This window comes from Microtus oregoni, unplaced genomic scaffold, assembly GCF_018167655.1.
Source record: "Microtus oregoni isolate MIOR12 unplaced genomic scaffold, Mior012 000016F_ref0000370, whole genome shotgun sequence".
Lineage (NCBI taxonomy): Eukaryota > Metazoa > Chordata > Mammalia > Rodentia > Cricetidae > Microtus > Microtus oregoni.
Window position 1 is genome coordinate 41249892 of NW_024543075.1, and position 22815 is coordinate 41272706.

Here is a 22815-nt window from a genome sequence, read left to right on the forward strand (position 1 = left end):
CTATAGTCTGTGGAGTGGATGACACAACCCAGATACAGGGACCAGACTTTATCTTTTGGATACTGAACCCAAAAATCATGAATACAAACTGTATGTACTACATCCAAAAATTGGGGGGAGCACATAAAAAAGCACAAAAAAGACAAATTAGTCATTATGGGGAGGAAAAATATGTTTATTGCATAGTCTATGATCTTAGGGAATTACAATTCTAGACTGCTTTACCATGAACCTCCAACACTCATTATGTCACTTCTAAATGGCAGCAGCCTTACTCCTGCGTCATTTCTCCTCAATGGCATTCCTGGTCCAGAAGAGGTGCATTTGTGGGTCTCCTTCCCACTGTTCACCATGCATAGCATTGCTCTTACAGGAAACTTTGGGCTCATGTATTTTATCTACTCGGAAGAGGCCTTACACAGACCTATGTACATCTTCCTAGCCCTGCTTTCCTTCACAGATGTGCTCATGTACAGTAGCACTCTTCCCAACACTCTCTGCATATTGTGGTTCAAGCTCAAGGAGATTGACTTTGAGGCCTGCCTGGCTCAGATATTCTTTGTGCACACTTTCACTGGGATGGAGTCCGGGGTGCTGATGCTCATGGCCCTAGACCGGTACGTGGCCATCTGTTACCCACTGTGCTATGCCACTATCCTCACTAATGTGGTCATTGCCAAGGCAGGGATGCTCACTTTTCTTAGGAGTGTGATTCTCATTATCCCCTTCATACTCCTCACTGCCATACTGCAGGGGTAATGTCATCCCCCACACCTAGTGTGACCACATGTCTGTCACTAAACTATCAGGTGGCAATGTTCAGATCAACGCCATCTATGGGCTAATGGTTGCCCTCCTGATTGGGGGCTTTGACATCCTGTGTATCATTGTCTCCTACACCATGATCCTACGGGCAGTCGTGAGTCTGTCCTCAGCAGACGCTCGACAGAAGGCTTTCAGCACCTGCACTGGCCACATCTGCGCCATTGTCATCACCTGTGTCCCAGTCTTCTTCACCTTCTTTACACACCATTTTGGACGGCACACCATCCCTCCCCCTGTACACATCATTATGGCTAATCTCTATCTACTCATGCCTCCCACCATGAACCCTATTTTGTATGGAGTGAAAACCAAGCAGATACGAGACAGTGTCATTAGGTTCTTGTTTAAAGGGAAATAAAATTCTTCTCATAAAATTTAATGGACAATTTTAAGAAGTCATAGTTCCTTTAACCTGCTTTAGGTTAAAAAAACAAACAAACAAAAAGAAACTTTAAAGCCCATGTCTGATGGTAATAAGGGCACATACGTGACTCAGATTCTTCTGCGTGTTTGGAAGAACTGCAATCATGGTCACATAAGTAGAGAACCTGTTTTGTTCAACATTGGTTCCCTTGAGCTCTCTGTGCCTTCCCTGCTTTCAGTCTCCACAGACCAGTATCACTCTCCTGGGCTACAATCTTATAAATGTTACAGTAGTGCTCAGATCGCTATGCGTAGAGTTGACTGCTTCAAAAATACTGACAACTGGCAATTTTGTGCCTATCTTCAGCAATATTTGTGCTTATTATTCTTCATCTCAACTTTGTGTTCACAAAATCACTTGGAGTTTATTCTTGTGTCCTATGTTATCTGCTTTCTAATCCCAAATTTAGCAGCTATATATTCATTTGTAATTCATACACATGATCACTAAGAAAAGAACTTTTAAGAGATGTAAATCATGGAATAATTACTTATAATGTCTAGAAGCAGGTGTGATAGCAATATTCATCAATATCAAATTAACTGAATACATAAGTTGGGCTTAATCAAATATAATCATGAAGGAAAAACATGAAACATGTTTTCATTTGTATAAAACTCAGGAGCAGGCAAACTGATTTATGTTATTAGACATTAAGGTCATGTTTGTCTTTGATACCGTCTAAGGAGGGACATGTTTGAGATACTTTAGATTTGGTTTTTGATATGGATGACACATGACAAATTAATAATCTTTTAGTTATGTTGTGAACTTTTTCTTCATACATTCTTTACTTCAATCTGATTTGTTTTTCTAATAACATGAATTGAGCAATACCATGACTGTCCAATCTTTATAACATTTCTTTTTACCTCCTAGGCTAGCTATGCATGATTTATGAATTGTATATATTTGCTTTTTTCAGAAGAATGTTAAACTTAGTGCAAATTGTATTTGCATATTTGTACAAATTATAATAAAAATGTGGACAAGATCATAGTGAAAGCAATTCCTCTGTTCAAAATCTCCTTCATCTAATTCCTACCCTGTGTGCTCTTTTAAAGAGGTTGTGTTCACATGTACGTGCTTGCAGCATTCTTTCTGATGATTTTTTCCAAGGTGTGCTTGGACTTTAAGTAGATTATTAATCATTATGTTATATACAATGAGGATTCAACTTGCTTATTGCGTCTGAACCCATTTTGCTCTTCAGACAGTTTATGAACCATCTGGTCCACAGATGTTGTGTAATGTAATGTGGAAAACACAAAGTTTGTGTGAGTAGGTAACTGTTACCAAGACATCAATGTCAGGAGGCCATATGTTTGACTTTTATGATCTTATGAAAGTTTTGTTTGCTATAATTTTGGGACTCTTTCTGAATTTATTTATGATTTCAGTATAATAATTGAAAACTAATAAACAATCCTTGGATTGGTATCATCATATAAATATTAATGAGTTTTGGATTATGACTATTGAACACTTTACAACCAATCCAAGATTTTGAATCTTTCACTGTTGGTTCAGTATCATTATCCTATCTTTTCTGAAGTATGTTTTCAGGATCAATTTTTTCACAGATGTCTGAGAATACGTTTTACTAGATAAACAGTAGAGGCATTTGTATGAAATAGGATAGGGCAGATGATTTAAAGCATTAAGAAATTACATGATAGATAAGAACAGGTTATATTTAATGTGTCTCAGGAGAAGATAATACCATTGCAAAGGTCTTATAGAAAGGAAAAAAAAAGAACTCACAGCAATAAAAACTCAAAATAAGTCTGGAAAACTATGAATATCCTTAATACCAGCTACTCAGGAGTCTAAAGCAAGAGAATCATGGGCCGTAGGCCATCCTAGACAAATAGTGAGTTCTGGTTTAAAACTCATACAAGAATAACTCAGAATATGTATTAATGTTGTATCTAGGAAGACAAATATCTGCCTTTTAGAGTTGTCATTAAAAGAAACAACTGTTAAAGCAAGAGAAGAGTCAATATAAGCTGCTATATAATCCTTTCTTTTCAATACAGATTTTAGGTTTGAAAGATAAGTAGCAGCTGACATCATAGGATACAATGTGATATCACAAATTTATGTATAGTTAAAATCAAATTGGACTGGTAAGCATATCTGTTACTTTATATGTTATTACTTTCTCAAAATAACACTCAAAATCTTGCCATCTCCCAACTCTATAGTAGAACTACAGATACTATTATTTATATATATATGGATTTGTATGTGTTGGCTCACCTTGTCTTCTGCTCAAGATGCCCTCATTTTCTGGTAAGCACTATTGTGCTCTCAAACATCTATGAGCTCAGCTATTGAGATGTAGTGGACTGACCTCAGTGGGCTGCCATATGTCATTGACCAGCCTCGACAAAAACACCACTTGCCAGGGTAGAGGTGAGGGGATTTTGAAATATTAGTAAAAAATATGAAGACACATGAAAACTAATAAGAAAAGAAACCATAAAAAGGGAGGGCATTCCAGTGAACACTGAAATCGCCCACATTTATTTTTCCATATGTTTTTATACGCAGCACAAATCAGGGGAGAATGTAACAAAAGACTATATTAACATGGTACAAAGCACAACTCAAACAGTTAAATGCTTTAACACTTTGAGGCATCAAATCATTGGCATTCTGTTGCTTAGGCAGTGAAGCTACCCTCAACCACTCTCCTGAAGACAGCCACCCCCCAGGTGACCTTATAATTACAAAAGAAGTAGCAGAAGTACATTTGCATATCCTGACAACTGTAAGGGCTATCTTAATGTCAAAGGTATTAAGTAATCACATCCTGAGTTGGACTGTGCAACTCTATTTGCCAGCCACTTTGAGCAACCGGTAAGTTTCTGATCGCCAGAAAAGAAGGAAATGGGCTCACCCTTTTGGGCCTCCACATTTAGATTCTTATGTAGTTGAAATAATACAGTACCTGTCTTTCTGACTGATATACTTCACTCAGCATAATGACCTTTAAGACCATTTATGATGCTACAGTAAATCATCCTTCAGCAACTGATAAATCACATTCATCACATACATACATCATATTTTCTGAATTTGCCTGTTGATGAACATTTAGTTTGATTTCAATTTCTAGCCAGTGTGTGCTGGAATAGTATATAGTATAATGTTTCATTCTCAGTATTATACTTTTAACAGACTCCTTGTTTTTTCTATCATTTTCTGTAATAAAAGCAAAAGATATGGAGGGTGAGGGAAACTCTGGAGAAGTATGAAGGATGCTTTTAACCAAATTCCATTCACTCTGGATCAAAACAAAAAAAATCTTTTTACACAGTCCTCTACCTGGAGGATGACAAGAGTGTTTGGCAAGGGGAAAATGGTAAGCATTATAAAAGGGGCATTGTAGGTATATTTAAAGACTTAACATTCCATCTTCCTTCAGAGAAAATAAACACAGAAAAAACTAAACACTAAATCAGATTAAAAGATAAATTATTGAATAGCTTTAGGCAAGCAAATTAAATAAACACTCTCATAACAGGGATTTCTTTAAATTCTGAAACTAAAATTTAATTATAAACTTTTCTCCTTTTCTCTTTCCTCCATCTTTTCTTTAATTGCAGTTATGTGTGTATGTGTGGTATGTAATATATATGAATATATAAATACATATTTCTTTATATATATATATGTATATGTAAGTACATACTTGCATACTTATATTATAAATATATAAATATAACCAGCTCTGTCCATATAATATTACTTGTATGTACACAGTTTCAGCAGGAAATTTAATGGCTACAGCTCACTCCACTCTGGAAACACTATCTTTTTTAAGAAAATGGTATTCTCTTTATGTTAAAAACCTAAGTATGTAACACATAAGACTTTAGTTTGTCTTGGTTTTTCTTTAATGTATGTGACATATAAGGCTCTATTTTTCCAACTTTAAATGGAAACACCCAGATTTCTCAATAGCATTATCAAAGAGACTGTTTATTACATTTGCTGATTTGTAAAATCCAGTTTTGTGATTGAGAACACTGGCTGATCTTCAGAAATATCTGGTTCAATTTGTAACACCCACGTGATACCTAGCAGTTGTCTCTAACACCAGTTCCAGGAGATTTGCCGTCCTCTTCAGGCCTCTGAAGGCACCAACTATGTGTGTAATGCACATACTTACATGCAGACAAAATACCCACACACAGAAAACAAAATAGTAAGTCAAACAATTAAAAACAAATTGGGCTATAAATGTGAGGGTTTATATGTGACTTTCTATTTTGCTTCATTGCTCCACATGTGCTGTTTGGTTAGCTCTAGCATGGATTTTGTTTGAGGTCAGACAACAACTTCCCAGTTTTGCTCCTTTTACCCTTAGTTGTTTTGGCTAATTGAAATGTTTTGTGGCTATTTTTAGTCTGTTCCTCACGAGTTTTTGATAGGAACTGTGCTGGGTCTGTAGGCCATTTTGTGTAACACATAAATTTTAACAACATTAATTCCGATAAGCAACTAACATTTTTTATTTTTTTTATGTCTTTTTCAATTTATTTCTTCAATAATTGTTTTTTTCCTGTTTTTTTATTTATTAAAGATTTCTTCCTCCTCCCCTCCACCGCCTCCCATATCCCTCCCCCTCCTCCAATCAAGTCCCCCTCCCTCGTCAGCCCAGAGAGCAGGCTAACTGATTAAATGTCTACAACTTATTTGGAATGCAGTGCACATGGTGCTGTTTTCTCAGTTCACTCAAATGGTTGACTGGCAGTGTTCAATTTGTTAATTTTGTGTCCTACAACTTTACTGAATTCTTGACCAGGTTTGATTGTCCTGTTAGTGTTAGATGGTCTATAAATGACCGTGCCACCAAACAAAATAAATTACTTGTTTCCTTGTCTAATTTGGGTGACTTTTGTTTTAGTCTCTTATGCAATTGCTCAAAGATCAACCTTGTGTTGCATAGAAATGGGTGAGAGTCCTTGTTCCACATGTTAACGGTAAACTTTCAAAGTCTCCCCATGTAGTACAAAATAAAGCATAGGTATTCCAAAGTTTATTGTGTTGAGATATGTTCTTTTTAATAACTAATTTGGTCTTAGATTTCTGTCCTGAATGACATTTAGTTAAATGATCATATGCTTTCTATCTTCCATTCTGTTGGTATCATGTTTATTGATTTGTATAGCTTGGGCATTTATTGTATTTTATGAGATGAATATTTTCTGAGGATCTTTTGGGTGTATAGTCTTAAATACTTCTCAGCTAAAAGTGTAAGTTCTTTCTACCTAGTTAAGAAAATAGACATGGTGACCTGGGCAGAATGAGAACTGGGACACTGGCTATGATAAGGTAATTACCACCATAAGGTTGGCCAGTATAAGACAGGATCATAAAGATACTGATTTAGGTAGTGTAGAAAACTACTACGCAGAAGACTGACCTCAGAAATCAAGGCCAGTTTAGGCAGGTTGAAGGAACGAGTTTGGTCCAGAACATGGTTAATATAAGCATCCATGGAAATCTTAGATGAGAATAGCCAGCCTATTTTAAGGAGGACTCGATGATTTTGACATAGATGATTGTAGTTTACAAGAAATTTATTTCAATAGATGTGGATGGAGAGTATTATGACATCACATAACTTCATGGAAGTTCAGGATATTACACTAAAATTTAAATTAGGGATAAGCAGATACCCTAATATTTTTTAAGACAGAGTCTATATATCTCTAGCTGTCGTGGAACTCACTATGTAGAACAGGTGAACTCGAACTCACAGAGATCCACTTGCCTCTGCCTCCCAAGTGCTGGGATTAGAGTCATGCATGACCACACCAAGAAAATGCCCTAATTTTTAATGGTAAATATATTGATCAATGCAATGATAAAATATGATATTTATATATTTTAGTTGAAGAATTGTTGTCTGTATGTTTTCATTTGTTGTAAAAATAAAAATGGGATTGAGAAAGAGAATAAGGAAGACAGAATAAACTTCATATCTAAGTATTTGTTAAATTTTGGAGACAATTCTATAAGGTGCTGAAGAAGGTATATTCTTTTGTGTGTTTGGGTAAAATCGTCTCTAAACATCTGTTAGGTCCATTTGATTTATCATATCACTTAGCTCCAGCATTTCTTTATTTAGTTTTTGTCTGGATGGTCAGTGTTGTAGAAACTGGGGTACTGAAGCCTCCTGCTGTCTTTGTGGGAGTCCAATATGTGATTTAAGCTGTAGTAGCATTCCTCTTGTGAACTTGAAAGTCCCTGTGTTTGGTGCATAGATGTTAAGAATTGCAATTTCTTCTTTGTGGATTTCTTCTTTGATGAGTATGCCATGTCCTTTTTTATCTTTACTAGTTTTGGTTTGAGATCTATTTTGCGAGATATTAAAATGGCTCTACCAGACCATTGATACTGAGAGATGTCAATGATCAGCGCCTGTTGACACCTTTTATTTTCTTGTTGTTGTGGTGTATGTGTGGGGGGGGGGGGCACTCCCACGTGTGTGTGAGTGTGTGTGTGTGTGTATTTGATTTGCTGGTCTAGGATTATTTATCCCTTGTGTTTTCTTGGCTGTAGTTAACCTCTTTATGTAGGAGGGTTTTTTTTTTTTTTTTTTTTTTTTAGCACTTTCTGTAGAGCTTGACTAGTAGATAGGTATTGCTTAAATTTGGTTTTATCATGGAATATCTTTTATCTTTTTCTTTTTCCCTTCGGCTTTTAATATTTTTCTTTGTTCTGTACTTAGGCTAAGGGGAGTTTCTTTTCTGGTCCAAGCTATTTGGTGTTCTGTATGTTTCTTTTACCTTGTTAGGCATCTCCTTCTTTAGGTTAAAGCAATTTTCTTCTGTAAACTTGTTTTTAAAAGTTCTGTACCATCCTCTATTCCTATTATTCTTAGATGTGGTCTTTTCATAGTGTTCCACATTTCCTGGATATTTTGTTCCAGAAAGTTTTTAGTTTTAACTTTTTCTTTAATGGAGCTATTCATTTCTTTAATTATGTCTTCAATGTCTGAAATTCTCTCTTTTGTCTGTTGTATTTTCTTGACAAGACTCTTCTCTGAGGTTCCTATTTACTTCCTAGATTTTTCATTTTTAGATTTCTCTTAGTTTAGGGATTATTATAATTATATTTTCACTTTCAGAACTTGAACTGTTTTATTTGTTTCCTTCCACTGTTTATGTTTTCATATATTTCTTTAAGTGATTAATTCATTTCCCCTTTAGGGTCCTCTATCATATTCATAATAGCTGTGTTAAGATCTGGGTCTTGTGCTGTAACTATATTGCAATACTTAGATCCTACTGTGGTAGAGCAGCATTTTGTCCTGGTTCTCAATTGTGTTTTTACACTGGTGTCTAGGAATTTGAGTTTGGGAAGATTGTAATTCTAGGTGCTAATATCTGGTCTTGTCTTCGTTGGGCAGGTGTTTTATTGCTTGGTTTCTCTTGCCCTTTCTGGTACTTAGAAGGGTGCAGGGGTTGTGTTCCTTGGTTAAATTCTTCTGGGATTCTGTTAGGTGTGGCCACTTTTCTGGGTAAAATGTGTTTCTAGGTATTGGGAGCTGACAATTGGGAATGGGGATTGGCTTGAGAGTGGCTGGGGGGTTCCATGAGAGGGGAAAAACAGGGTGTTCTGCCAGGATCTGTTTAGTCCCCTAGGAAAGGAAGCAGAGAGTGGGAAAGGCCACAGGTCTGTTACAGAACTGGACATGGAGCTGGAGGTTTAGAAACAGAAGAGCAGAGGGAGAATAAAGATCTGAGCTTGCCTACCTGCTTCACTGGCCTACTTGCTTTTGTGGCTGGCTTGGTTGACAGGTTCTCAGAGACTGTCTGCTGAGCTGGGATCTGAGATAAAGCAATAAGCTGGGGGAAGAACTGTGTGTTCCACTATAGACAGATGGGGCCAGGAGGAAAGACAGCCTGCAGCAGGTGGTCTGCTCTAGAACTGGGAAGGAAACTGGGGAATTGGACTTGGAAGAGAGGAGGGATAAGTGAAGATCTGCAGTTAGGCTACCTGCTTCTCTGTATGGAGTCTTAAAGTGCATTTTAAATATGTAATCTCTATGTATGTTTCTAATAAAACATTCAAACAACACTGCTTTAAAATTTAAATTTAATTGTTATTAGTCATAATGCATTAAAGAGATTTATACCAGGGTTAGTCTGTGTTACTCTTTATAAATAAGTGTGTACTGAGTATTTACATACTCCTGTAATAACATTCTAATTCATTGAAATCTGTTTTTATTTTTACAAGAAACTAGAGAAAATAATATGTAGAAAATAATTTTGTTACACTTTCCCATTTTATTGAAAAAGAAGCCAAAATTATAGAATGGAAAAAAGAAAACATCATCAACAAATGGTACTGACATAACTGGATGTCAACATGTAGGAAAATGCACATAGATCCACATTTTCCACCCTGTACAAAACTCAAGTACAAGTCGATCAAAGTCCTCAATATAAATTCAGATACACTGAAGCTGATAGAAAGGAAAGTGGGAAATAATCTCAAACACATTGGCACAGGAGACAACTTTCTGAATAGGACACCAATAGCACTGGTACTAATATGATAGCTAATAAATGGGACCTCATGAAATTGAGATGTTTCTGTAAGACAATGGACACCATCGATAGAGCAAAATGACAGCCTACAGAATGGGAAAAGATCTTACCAACCCAACACCAGACAGAGGACTGATTTCCAAATTATATAAAGAAGCCAAGAAACTAAATATCAACAAACCAAATAATCTAATTAAATGATGGGGTACAGATTTAAACAGTATTCTCAACAAAAGACTCTCAAATGACTGAGAAACACGTAAGGAGATGTTCAACATTTTTACCTATCAGGGAAATGCAAATCAAAGTGACTCTGAGATTCCACCTTATACATGTCAGGATGGCTAAGAACAAAGGCACAATGACAGCTCCTGCTGGAGGCTGGAGAGGATGTGGAGCATGGGGAATACTCTTCAGTTGCTGGTAGGAGTGCAACGTGTACAGGCACTGTGGAAGTGAGTGTGGCAGTTTCTCAGAAGACTGGGAATCAATCTACAACATGACTCAGCTTTACTGCTCTTGGGCGTGTACCCAAAGTATGCCTAATCATACCACAAGGATACTTGTTCAACTACATTCACCGCAGCTTTCTTTGAAATCACCAGAACCTGGAAACAACCTAGGTGTACCTCTACTGAGAAACAGATAAAGAAAATGTGAGACATTTACACAATGGAGTATGACTCAGCTCTTAAAAACAAGGACACCAGAAAACATGAAGGCAAATGGCTAGCGATAGGAAAAAATTCATCCTGAATGAGGTAACCCAGACACAGTAAGACAAACATAAGTGGATATTAGCTTTAAAATAAAGGATAACTGTGTTACAATCCACCGACCCAGGGAGACTACATAGCAAAAGGAGTTCGTGGGAGGAACGCAGATCACCCTAGAAAGATGAAATAAAAGAGATTTCTCCCTGAGTGGGCAGGGAAGGTGGGGAGGGAAATACGAGTGATCAGGATGGGGAGTATGGAGGGAGAGAGTGCTGAATCTGTAGAAAGCATGGTGCAGGGGAATCTTCCAGGAGTCTATGGTGAGGACCCTAGGTTAGAGTTCTAGCAATAGTGAATAAGTAACCTGAACGGGCCGTTTCCTGTCACCAGATTGGTGCCTGGCCCAACTCTCTTGTGAGGGAGGCAAATACAGAGATCAGAGCCAAATATCAGGCAGAGCTGGGGAATCTTGCAGAAGAGAAGAAAGGAGTTGAAGGAGTGAGGAGGCTCACGGACACCACGCAAAGGTTCACACAATCCACTAACCTGGGCTCACATGGACTCATAGAGACTGAACTGGCAACCAAGGAGCCTTCATGGGGCTGATCTAGGCAATCTGCACATATGTTATAGTTGTGTAGCTTGGTCCTCTTGTGAAACTTCTAACAGCAGAAACAGGGACTGTCTCCAACTCTTTTATTGGTTTTGGGACCCTACTCCTCATACTGGTTAGCCTTGCCCAGCCTAAGTACACGGGGAGGTGCTTAGTCTTACTGCAACTTGATAAGCAGTGGTAAACCTGCCATTTCCTGGATGGAGACAGAAGTGGCCAGATTGGGGGTGGGAGAGCAGGGAATGAGGGAAAGGGACTGGGAGGGGAGAATAGGTGGGAGGAGAATATAACCGGGAAGTAAAAGAAACAGATGAATAAAAAAGCCAAATTTTAAGAAAGACAACTTTATTCTTCATTTTGAGGTTTATATCATGATGTTATTGGATACATCATTAGATAGTAAAATGATGATGATAATGAAACTGATACTGTTATCACAGGGCTACTCTTTTAATTTAAAATTTTTATTTACATCTTTGTGGGAGCAGGCACAAGTGAGGCCCTAGACAACTTGCCTAAGTCATTCATTTTCTTCCACTATGTGAGTCCTGGTAATCAAACTCAGTTCTTCAGGCTTGGCCTGTGTCGTCTTCACCCACTAAACCATCCTACCTGCCCCTTTCCGTTAGCGCCTTCTCGGAATAAACTTTGTTCCATTTTTCCACATTTATAAATCCACATCAAAACAACATTTAAGGGATATATACATTGTTTACTTTTTAATAAGAAATACTAAAAAATTGACAAACAAGTTTTTATTCGAAACCTTTGTTTGGGCTATGATCAAAGTATATTGACAGTACTTAATTGCTGTGTCTTGTGGCAATTGTATTTGTTTAGTTTCCTGGGAAAATACAAAAGTTTGTTCACATTTCCAGAACAGTATAGAAGGATCCTCATGTCCATGAGATAGAAAATGCTGTCGGATTTCTTGTGTACTCATGAATGCCCATCTTAGGAGGTATTTGGTCAGCTGCTGTGATTCTTTGGGATTATGCCCACTATTTGGTGACAACATTTTATCAGTTGGTTTTTATGGGATGGTATTTACATATCTTTTTAGGAAAACTTATATTCAAGACACTTTTTCAGTAAAAAAAAAATCACAAGCAGCAAATAGTAGAAGTAACTCATGTCTTTTCCCTAAAATTGAATTAAATACATGGGATGAGCTCTCCAACTTAAAAGAGTAATTGGCAAAGATCTCTGCCAATATATTCAAAATTATCTGGCTGTTCTAGCCAGGAACAAACTATTGAGATGTGTATCCTGCAAGTTCTTCCCTTGGGTTCTTGAACAAAAATAGCATCATTATGTTTCTCTCTATGCTAAAGATTTTCAACTTCTGGAGACTTGAAGTAATATTGTGATTTTTTTGTTGTTGTTCTTCTGAATTTTAGTTGATTCCTGATGTTAAATTAAACCTCTTATGTTATCCATAGCATTTTTTCTTCTACCGCTTGTCATCATGGGAGAATATAAAGAGTAATTGTGCAGAAAGTTAAAAAGGAGAATCTCTCACTCGTGGTTACCTTTCAGATCCAGGCGAATCACTCTGTATAAGCCTTGTCTGAGTTCTTTGTTCTTGAGTGCATACACCATGGGGTTCAGAGCAGGGGGAATAACATTGTGCAGCACGTTCAGCAGAACAGGGATGAGGGGAACTTTCATTTTTGTACTGTGAGTGATGGATAGGACAACAATGACAGTGTAGAAGAAAAAGATTAGGATGAGGTGAGAGGTGCAGGTACTTAAGGCCTTAGATGCTGCTTCTGCAGAGTTCAGCTTCAGCACAGACCAAAGAATCAAAGCATATGAAATCATTATCAAACCCAGGTCACCTCCCATGATTGTCCAAGCCAGGATCAGCTGGTTGATACTGTTGATTTTCCTGTCATCACAGGACAGGCTAGTGACCCCCAAGTTAGAGCACAGGCAGTGCTCAATTTGATTCTGGGAGCAGTAATTTCTCTGAGCAGCCAACACAGGAACTGACATGGGAGTCCCACAGTTTCTGAGGACCATAAACACAGTTGCTTTGACAACAAAAGATTCGGTAACTATTGAAGGGTACCTCAGTGGTTTGCAAATCGCTACATACCTATCTATAGCCATGAAGACAAAGATACCTGATTCCATGGCAACAAAGCAATGGATGGCATACATCTGAGCAAAACACTCTGGGAGGCTGATAGTCTTAGCATTGAACCATAAGATGGCTAAAATCTTAGGCATGATGGTGGTTGCCAAGCCCATGTCTACTATAGCCAGAATGCCTAGGAAATGATACATAGGTTGGTGTAGTGACACTTTCTGGTAGATTATGGTAATGATAAGTGTGTTGGCTATGAGAGCTAAGACATAGAGCAAAGCCAGGGGCAAGGAAAGCCAGTGCTGCCAGCTGTGGATGCCTGGAAATCCCATCAGAATAAACTCAGACACTTGGAACCTAGAGCTGTTGGAATTGGTCAGATCCTGGAACATCTCTTGCTAAGAAGAAAAAAGGTTAATGTTAGTTTAGACTAGCAATGGGTCATCAGAAAGGAGTTTAACACAGATCATTATATTTAGGAGGATCTGGCGTCTTCATTATTCCCATCCTTCTGCTTTTATTAGTCAGACACCTGGTTTAGCCAGAGATATGATGAAATAAGATCATCTCTGGTAGGTGGAACTTTCTCTTTCTTAACTCAGCCTTTAAGTTCCATAATAAAGACTGTGTTTATACTATCTCCATACAGACACATGGGAAATTACAGACAATCAGTACCTTGTTCATCACCATTCTTGCAGAGATAAGCCAAGCAATAAAGATAATAGGAATGTGATATCACATCCTGACTTTTCAATCTGGTTTTGCTGATGTCATAACTGTCCTTAATTAATGTGTTTTGGATGAAAGTTTTTGATGCACAGATACTTCTTGCATATAAATTTACATTATGATATATGGATATTTTATTCATACAGTTAATTTTGAATGATAAGATTATGTATATTTTATATAAACAAATTGTGCTGAGACAATGGATTAGACCTATTTATACTAAAGAAACTGATTTAGAAATACGTTAATGTCCTCTCTAAACCTAGACATACACTTAGGAATTAGTATAATTTAAAGGCCTGTGATATCTAAATTCTGTTGATTATGTTTATAAATAGCTTGTTCTATCTGTAACAATTATTTTGGTTCTTGGAACAGTCCATGCAAACATACTATAATTCATTGAACACACTTGAAAAAAATGTGGAGAAAAATGTTTTTATCTCAGAACATATAGATAGATAGATAGATAGATAGATAGATAGATAGATAGATGATAGAGAGATAAGATACATACATACATACGCACACACACAACACACACACACACACTTTAGAATTATGGGTGCCGCTGTAGCCATCCTGGTATAACATAATTCTACTGGGAATCTCACACTGAAGTACCAATCTTAAATTCAACCCTCCAACCTTTAGGAAAGGTCACCTTCATCCTTGTCAGATCTAATGGGAAGATGCCTGGAGCATTTGTTAAAATTCCTAGTTAGACTAAACTTCCAGATATCACAAGAGGCTATGTAATGCTGTGTTGGGTGGTGGGAAAACCTAATATATCAGATTTCTCGCTGTTAACCTTTCCTACCTCTTCCCCAGTTTTTTGCTGGAGTGTCACTGGACACTGCTCAAGGTAACTTTTATTGCAAGAAGGAAAGAAATACAAGACAAGCCTGTTTATGAGGGTGGTCTCCAAGACCTCTTCCCAAGTCACGATAAAACCCTAGAACCATACAGGACTAGGTAGAAATGCTTGTGAGGCTGGTCTCTGAGACCTCGTCCCAAGTCACAATAAAACCCTAGAACCATACAGGGTTAGGTAGAAATGCGTGTGAGGGTGATCTCTGAGACCTCTTCCCAAGTCATCATAAATCCTTAGGACCATACAGGATTAGGCAGAAATGGCTTCAGACTCTGGAGGCGATGATAATTGCTTTCACAGAGGAAAAGACAAATGCCCTTGTGCCTGAGCCCATTATTGATAGCCCATTATTCTCTTAGGTTGCTTATTTCCTGCACCCCTCTGTTCTCTGAGGAGCTCTCACCCCTACCACTCCATCAAATCTACCTACAGCTCAACAAAACTCATCTCTCTTCTTTGAGAAGATAAAGAACTACCCTTAAAGGTTTTTATAAGATGGAATTAGAAAAATGACAAACTAATGGGACTCTGCCTGTTTTGTCATTTTAATAACACAGGAGTATGAAACTCTGTTATAATACTAAAAAACCCATAAAATAATACAACTTTTAATGTACATATTTAATTTGTATTTTTATTTTCAAAATTGAACAAGGTATTATAGTTCTATTGATGTCAAGAAATGTTTACAAATGAATAATTAATGAACTGAGTAGTCAACCAAAGGAAGGAATATAATAAAAATTTAGACTATTAAATTCTTGTCTATATAGAATTTCATTGAAAAGATGAAGATCTCTACCAGCATACATAAAAAATTTAAAGTATACCTCTTAAATAAGGAAAAATAAAAATTTCAATAAAAGTTCTGTTATAAATTAGAGAAATCGTAAGGAAACACTATAATAGTAGAAAAAGAAAACATCAAGAAAAACAAATATTTTGCTTGGTGCAGTCCCATCAGTTCTTTAGAGTCTAATAAAGGGCTGGTGAGATGACTCATTAGGTAAAGGCACTTGCCCAGAAAGAAACCCAACAACCTGAGTTTGATCCCTGGGACTCCCATGTTTGAAGGAGAGAACCAGCTCTCACAAATAGTCCCCTGGCCTCCATATCATTGCCATGGCAAGTATGTGTCTACATGTACAATACACACACATATTCAGGGAGACAGAAAGAGAGGGGAGGGGGGAGAGGGATAGGGAGAGAGAGAGAAAAAGAGAGAGAGAGAGAAGAGGGGAGTATAAATAAATGTTATAATTTATTTAGAGACCTCATATATGGGCATATTTCACATTCACAATATTTAAAATACATATATGTAATAAAAATGTATACAAAAAAGCCCATGTGTACAGCATCCCTAAAAATATTTTGGGAAATGCCACCATACAAATCATTAAAATACTCTGAAAATGTTAATGAGGAGATACCAGTGTCAGTCAGATGTGAGGAAATGAAGGCAAGAACAGTTGGATGATGCTCACTTTTAGGTATCATAGATCAAATATTTGATATAGAGAAATTAAAGAGGAAAGAAAAGGAGGGAGAAAAACAGAGTAGTTACATCACTGTTCTGTCCTGAAGCTAAGACCAAGTATGAGATAATTAGAGCTTGCGCAATCAAATTGCTTCATCTCTATGTTCAACAGTTTTCCGCAAGCAAAATACTAGGGCATGTTGAATGAACCTTCCTCAGCTTGTTAGCCCACAGTGTAAATAAAACAGTGGAGAACCTAATTATCACAGTCTGTGAGCTGGTTTTCAAGCGCCGCTGGAAATAATAAACCAGTCTATACAAGGTCCTACAATTTGTACTGTAGACAAGGAAATTAATGCTGATTTTTGATATAAAAGGTCTTTCATTTTAGGTAAAAATCGTCACCACATTCCTTTGGTCAGGCTTACAGATTTTTATTTCATGAATGTACCACTCCAGAAGCATTTGTTCTCATTGGTTAGTATTCAACCTTACATTTTTAATTTTTTTTCTTTTCAAAAACTTCGTTAAGAAAACTAAGAACTCAGAGCTAGGGAGATGACTCAGTGGGAAGAGTACCATATAGTCTTCTAGAGAACATGAGTCTGATCCCCCAGCACCTACATGACTCACAATCATGTGAAACTCCAGCTCCAGGAGATTTAATGCCTTCTGGTGGCCTCCACGGGCATTGTATGCACATGCTGCATAGACATTCATGCAGTCATACATGTATCATACACAAAACAAAGTAATAAAGTAAAAAGCAAAACTTTTAAAAATAAATCTAAGAATAAATATCTACACACAGACATACATTTATTAGAACATATGAACATTATAATTGATTGCTGTGCAATTAAGACACACTTTGAATTGGATAGTTAAAATATTTACTACAATGTAACATGCATATTAGAAAGGATACATGTTAAAATATAAGTTCGTTATCAGAGTGAATACTTTTTGTAGCCAAGAAATGCATTCAACTTCTGTCGTGTTACCTGGTCATCATTTTTCTTTTCTTTTCTCCACAATGTATCAGAGCAAGAATATTAGCAACTAAGACTGTAAATCAATCTTACCTTTTAAACCTACTTTTTAGTTATATAAATCCAAAAAATCTACATAATAAAACCATGCAATAGATAAACTTCTTGCCTATAAAATTGCCACAATATGGACTGGAGAGATGGCTAAGTGGGTAAGAGTGCTTGTTGCTTCGGCAGAGCACCCTGAGTTGGTTTCTAGCACCCACACAGTGGCTTATAACCATCCATAACTCCAGTTTTAGGGAATCTAGCCACACATATGGTATACAAACACACATGTATAAAAAATACTCATACAGATAAAATAAGTCTAAAAAACATCTCAAAAAAGGAATCCCAAAGAATAAGCAGATAGACTTTTAGGTTTTCATAAAAAAATAGCAAGTAGAAAAATTGGAAGGAATGTGAATAGCCCTAATCTAGGACAAAAAGTTATATACCAGAGAGGCTATATGCTATATTCTGAAACAATTATTACTCAACATGCAAGATAAATGTCCTGCTTATTTCTATTGCATTTCCCTCACAGTTATAAATGTAACAGGTAGTATGGGGCTTACTAATATACAAGTAATTTTGGTCTCTTCAATATGATTTTAAATCTCTCAAATAAAAGATGCATTATGATAGCAAATAACAGAGTATTAACAATGAAGCAGTTTATAAATTTTCAACACAGATATAAAATGCTTTCAGCACTAGATTATTTTCTGAAACAAATAGTCATTATGAGTAAGAAGATCTATTGATGCAACAGGTTTAAACACAAATATTATTTATAAAAAGATAGCTTTGCAAGCATCTATTATTTGTCCTTACTCCAAGCCCCACTGATGGTCAGTTTGTGTCCTTACTTGCCTACCAGGAAACTTGAAAACCTTTTTCTTCTCTCAACATGGTAGTGGGTTCATCTGGTTTACTTAAACATCTAAGGTATTTTTTTAAAACTCCCTTTGGACCTGAGGCAAGTTAGTTAGATTATCTTTCTGAAAAGCAGTGAGGGCAAGTAAGAGGCAACAGTACTCTGAATATATGGGGAACTCATCACCAGATACCTCTTTTTGTCCTGTGGTAATGTAACATGACTTGTACTGTTTCCAATGATTCCATTCGTTCAGGGAAAACATCAATATTCATATTTCCTATGAAAGGCTACTCTGAATTACCATCCTAGAAAATAGTAAATATACATTGTACAAGAAAAACAAATTAACGTCTTTTAGCTGAACGATTAAAATCAAATCTATTGTTCCGAGATTGAATGTGCTCAGTTAGTATATGCTCAAAGCCACTGTAAACTTGAGCAAAGCCTCTCTGCTTACCCTGTGCAATGCCTACTGTCTGGATATCAAAACAGAGAGCTGAGTGCAGTCTGGTCCAAGAAGACAGTCTTGTTCAAAAACCATCTGATGCTGTTCTATATATGTGTTCATCCCTTAACATCTCTGTCCCTTGACAGCTGCACATTTAAACTGACTTAGCCTTAAAGGGAAAATCCAATGTCTTATTTAGAAACTTTAGAGCTAAAAATGCCTGTATAAGGATCAGTATACCCTGCATAGAAGGACTGAGAATGGGGGATTTCCATTATTGCCACATGTATGATGCTCATAAACAACTGGATATTTTCATATTCATTCTCAATCGGTACACATGCATGTGTGTGACTTTGTATATACATGGGAAAGGCAAAGTATCTGAATTAAAAGCCATAATTAATATCATTTCATAGATATTCTTTTTGCCAAGGGAATACATATTTTTATTTTACATAAAAAGTCCCAGACTCATACACAATTACTTTTTCCTTAATTCATAGATGGTTTCACATATCTATTTTAATGAATCATAATATTCATTGAGTGTTTAGTAATGTCTAAGCCAGACTAATAACTTTGAGAAAACTACTAGATAACATGACTTGTGATTTTTCAAGAAATTTATTTTTGCTGAATGTGATGGTCCATGCTTTTATTGCCAATACTCAGAAAACAGAGGGGACTAAAGCTTTCAGAGTTTGTGGCAAGCCTAGTTCTAGTCTAGCCAGGACCACAAAAGTGAGATCCTATTTCAAAAAAATAATTATTCTAAGTGATATTGAGAATAAATATTAAGACACTATACAGATTTTTTGAAGGATGTTGCCTATTACGCCCTTAAGATTAATAGTTACAACCAGACATCCTAGTTTTGAAAAAGTAAAGATGTTGTGTGTTTTCTCATTTTTAGTCTCCTTGGACATTCATCTTAAGCACCTTGTATAAGCCTTGTTTTAGCTCTTTGTTCTTGAGTGCATACACCATGAGGTTCAGAGCAGGGGGATAGCATTGTGCAGCACTTCCAGCACAACCGGGATGAGGGGAACTTTTATTTTTGCACTATGAGTGATGGAAAGGACAATAATGTCAGTGTAGAAGAAAAGGATTAGGATGAGGTGAGAGGTTCAAGGACTTAAGGCCTTCGATGCCGCTTCCGCAGAGTTCAGAAGAATCAAAGCATATGAAATTATAATCAAACCCAGGTCAACTCCCATGATTGTCCAAGCCAGGTTGTCCAGACCAGCTGGTTAAAGCTGCTGATTTCCCTGCAATCACAAGACAGGCTAGTGACCCCCAAGTTAGTACAAAAATAGTGGTTGATTTGATTCTGGGAACAGTAATTTCCCTGAGCAACCAACACAGGAACTGACTTGGGAGTTACACAATTTCTATGGACCATAAGCAAAGTTGCTTTGATCAGAAAAGATTCGGTAACTATTGAAGTGTACTTCAGTGGTCAGCAAATTGCTACATACCTATCTATACCCATGCAGACAAAGATGTCTGACTCCATGGCAACAAAAAGAGGATGGTACAGCATTCAATGAAACTGATGGTCTTAGCACTGAACTACAAGATAACCAAAATCTTCGGCATGATGGTAACTGCCAGGCCCATGTCCACAATAGCCAGGATGTCTAGGCAATACATAGGCTGGTGCAGTGATGCCTCTTGGCAAATGACAGTCACATTATGTGTGTTGGCAATGAGATCCAAAGCATAGAGCAGAACCAGAGGCAGGGAGAGCCATTGCTGCCAGCTAAGAATACCTGGAACTCCCATCAGAATGAACATATCTTGCTAATAAAAAAATGTCCCCATTCTATTCTTCGTTATCTGTGTGACAGGATTGAATGCTGACATACCCAGAGTATGAAACTGAGCATAAATTGTGTCTTCATCCTTCCATTCTGTTGTCACCAACACTAATTATTCTTATGATGTAAGAACTTGCTTATATGGCAAAATATGTTTTAAATTCATCAAATAACTGGAAATTCTATGGACCATGCTTTCCTTCTATTTCCCAATTGAGAAATAAAAATGAGATGAAATTATAATTTTGTTTATGATCTTCTATGCATGGTGGAAATAGGTGGATATTACAGTGAGATGGCTGTATTTGGGTTGACCGATGGTTTCTCTGGAGACCTAAAATACGACCCCAAGGGAGACTTTAATGTACAAATTTTTCTTTGCTACAATCTTAGATTGCAGTGTGTTTTAGAACAAAAATATTTCTACATTCTCTACTTATGTATGACAAAATTTTTGTTAATAGTATGTATCTTTGGACATGATTAATCAAATACATATTTATCTCATAATGGTAAATAGGCTAGAGTCTGTAATATGAATATAATAATTAAATTTTGTTTGTTTTTATTTTGGGTTTGCTGTGAGTTGAATTTAGGGCCTCCTACTTGCTGGATACTCTACTACTGATTTATATCAAAATCAGTTAACCATTAAAATACTTGTTAGGTGATGCACTTTCACAAATTGACACACATCCATTTCTGTGAAACTAGATGCATTATTACAAGATGAATGCAGCCAGGCGTGGGTGACACAAGCCTTTAATCCCAGCACTCAGGAGGCAGAGATGAGCAGATCTCGGTGCATTTGAGGCCAGCCTGGTCTACAAGAGGTAGTTCCAGGACAGATTCCAAAGCTACAGAGTCTAAAAAATCAAAAACAAAACAACAAATGAATGCACTTGTGTGAGCAGCCCCCACACTCCTCCACAGCCAGTTTTCTCTTTCCTCCTTGCTAAAGAAAGCCAAGATCTTAAATGCTAATATTGCAATCAATCTTGCCTTTTTAAGCAAAAACCTTTAAAAAATCAATGAAATAAACTAAACAGAATTTTATATTTATTTTTCAACTTGAAAACTGTCACAGATCATTATTTATTTAAAGAAAAAATTGTCTTTTTTTCATTTCACATACCAATCCCAGTACCCTCTCTTTCCTCTCCTCCGATTCCCTCTACCTATACCCCTCAATCTCCCATCCATTCCTCAGAGAGGATAAAGCACATTGTTTTGGGAGAAGGTCCAAGGCCCTCCCTACTATATCTAGGCTGAGCAAAGAATTCATCCAAAGAGAACAGTTTCCCTAAAAGCTTATACAAGCAGTAGGGATAAGTTCTAGTGCTACTGCCAATATCCCCTCAGTGTGCCCCAGCCATATAACCAACACCCACATTCAGAGGGACTAGTTTGGACCTATGCTGGTTTCTTCCCTGTCCTGCTAAAGTAGGTAAGCTTCCATTAGCTCGGGTAAACTGTTTCAGTGGGTGTCCCCATCGTGGTCTTGACCTCTTTGCTCTTATTTTCACTCCTCCCACTCTTCAACTGTACATTGGCAGCTCAGTCCAGTGCTCTGATGTGTGTCTCTGCCTCTGTTTCCATCAGTTGTTGGATGAAGGTTCTATGGTGATATTTAAGATATTCATCGGTCTGACTACAGGGCAAGGCCAGTTCAGGCACCCTCTCCTCTTTTGCTGAGGGTTTTATCTGGGGTCATCTTCGTGAATTACTGGGAAATTCTCTAGTGCCAGGTTCTTGCTATCCCCACAGTGGCTCCCTCAATCAAAATATCTCTTTCCTTTGCTCTCATTTCTGTTCTTCCTCCAACTCGACCATCACATTCCCTCAAGTTCTACTTACCCCTCCATTCTCCCTTCTGCTTCCTCTTCCACCTTCCCTTTTTCCCTTACCCCCATGTTCCCAATTTTGTCAGGCAATCTTCTCTATTTTCCCTTCCTAGGTGGATCTATGCATATTTCTCTTAGGGTTCACCTTGTTACTTAGCATCTCTAAAATCATGAACTATAGGCTCAATATCCTTTACTTTACAGCTAGTATCTACTTATGAGTGAGTACATACCATGTTCATCTTTTGGGCCTGAGTTACCTCACTCAGGATGGTTTTATCTAGTTCTATCAATTTTCAGGCAAATTTCAAGATGTCATTGTTTTTACAGCAGAGTAGTATTCCAATATGTAAATGTACCACATTTTCTTTATTCATTCTTCGATTGAGGGATATCTTGGTTGTTTCCAGTTTCTGGATATTACAAATAATGCTGCTATGAACATAGT

The 22815-nt window shown here is 37.1% G+C and overlaps 1 protein-coding gene and 2 pseudogenes across 1 annotated transcript; 1 reads left to right on the plus strand and 2 right to left on the minus strand.

The window, feature by feature from the left end:
- Positions 1 to 246: 246 nt before the first annotated feature.
- Positions 247 to 1204, plus strand: LOC121457908 (annotated as a pseudogene).
- An 11468-nt stretch (positions 1205 to 12672) lies between these two features.
- Positions 12673 to 13638, minus strand: LOC121457390 (putative olfactory receptor 56B2). The gene has a single exon (XM_041666062.1). It carries the CDS (start codon positions 13636 to 13638, stop codon positions 12673 to 12675), a length of 966 nt encoding a protein of 321 aa, XP_041521996.1.
- A 5974-nt stretch (positions 13639 to 19612) lies between these two features.
- Positions 19613 to 20500, minus strand: LOC121457391 (annotated as a pseudogene).
- Between the last annotated feature and the right edge of the window lie 2315 nt (positions 20501 to 22815).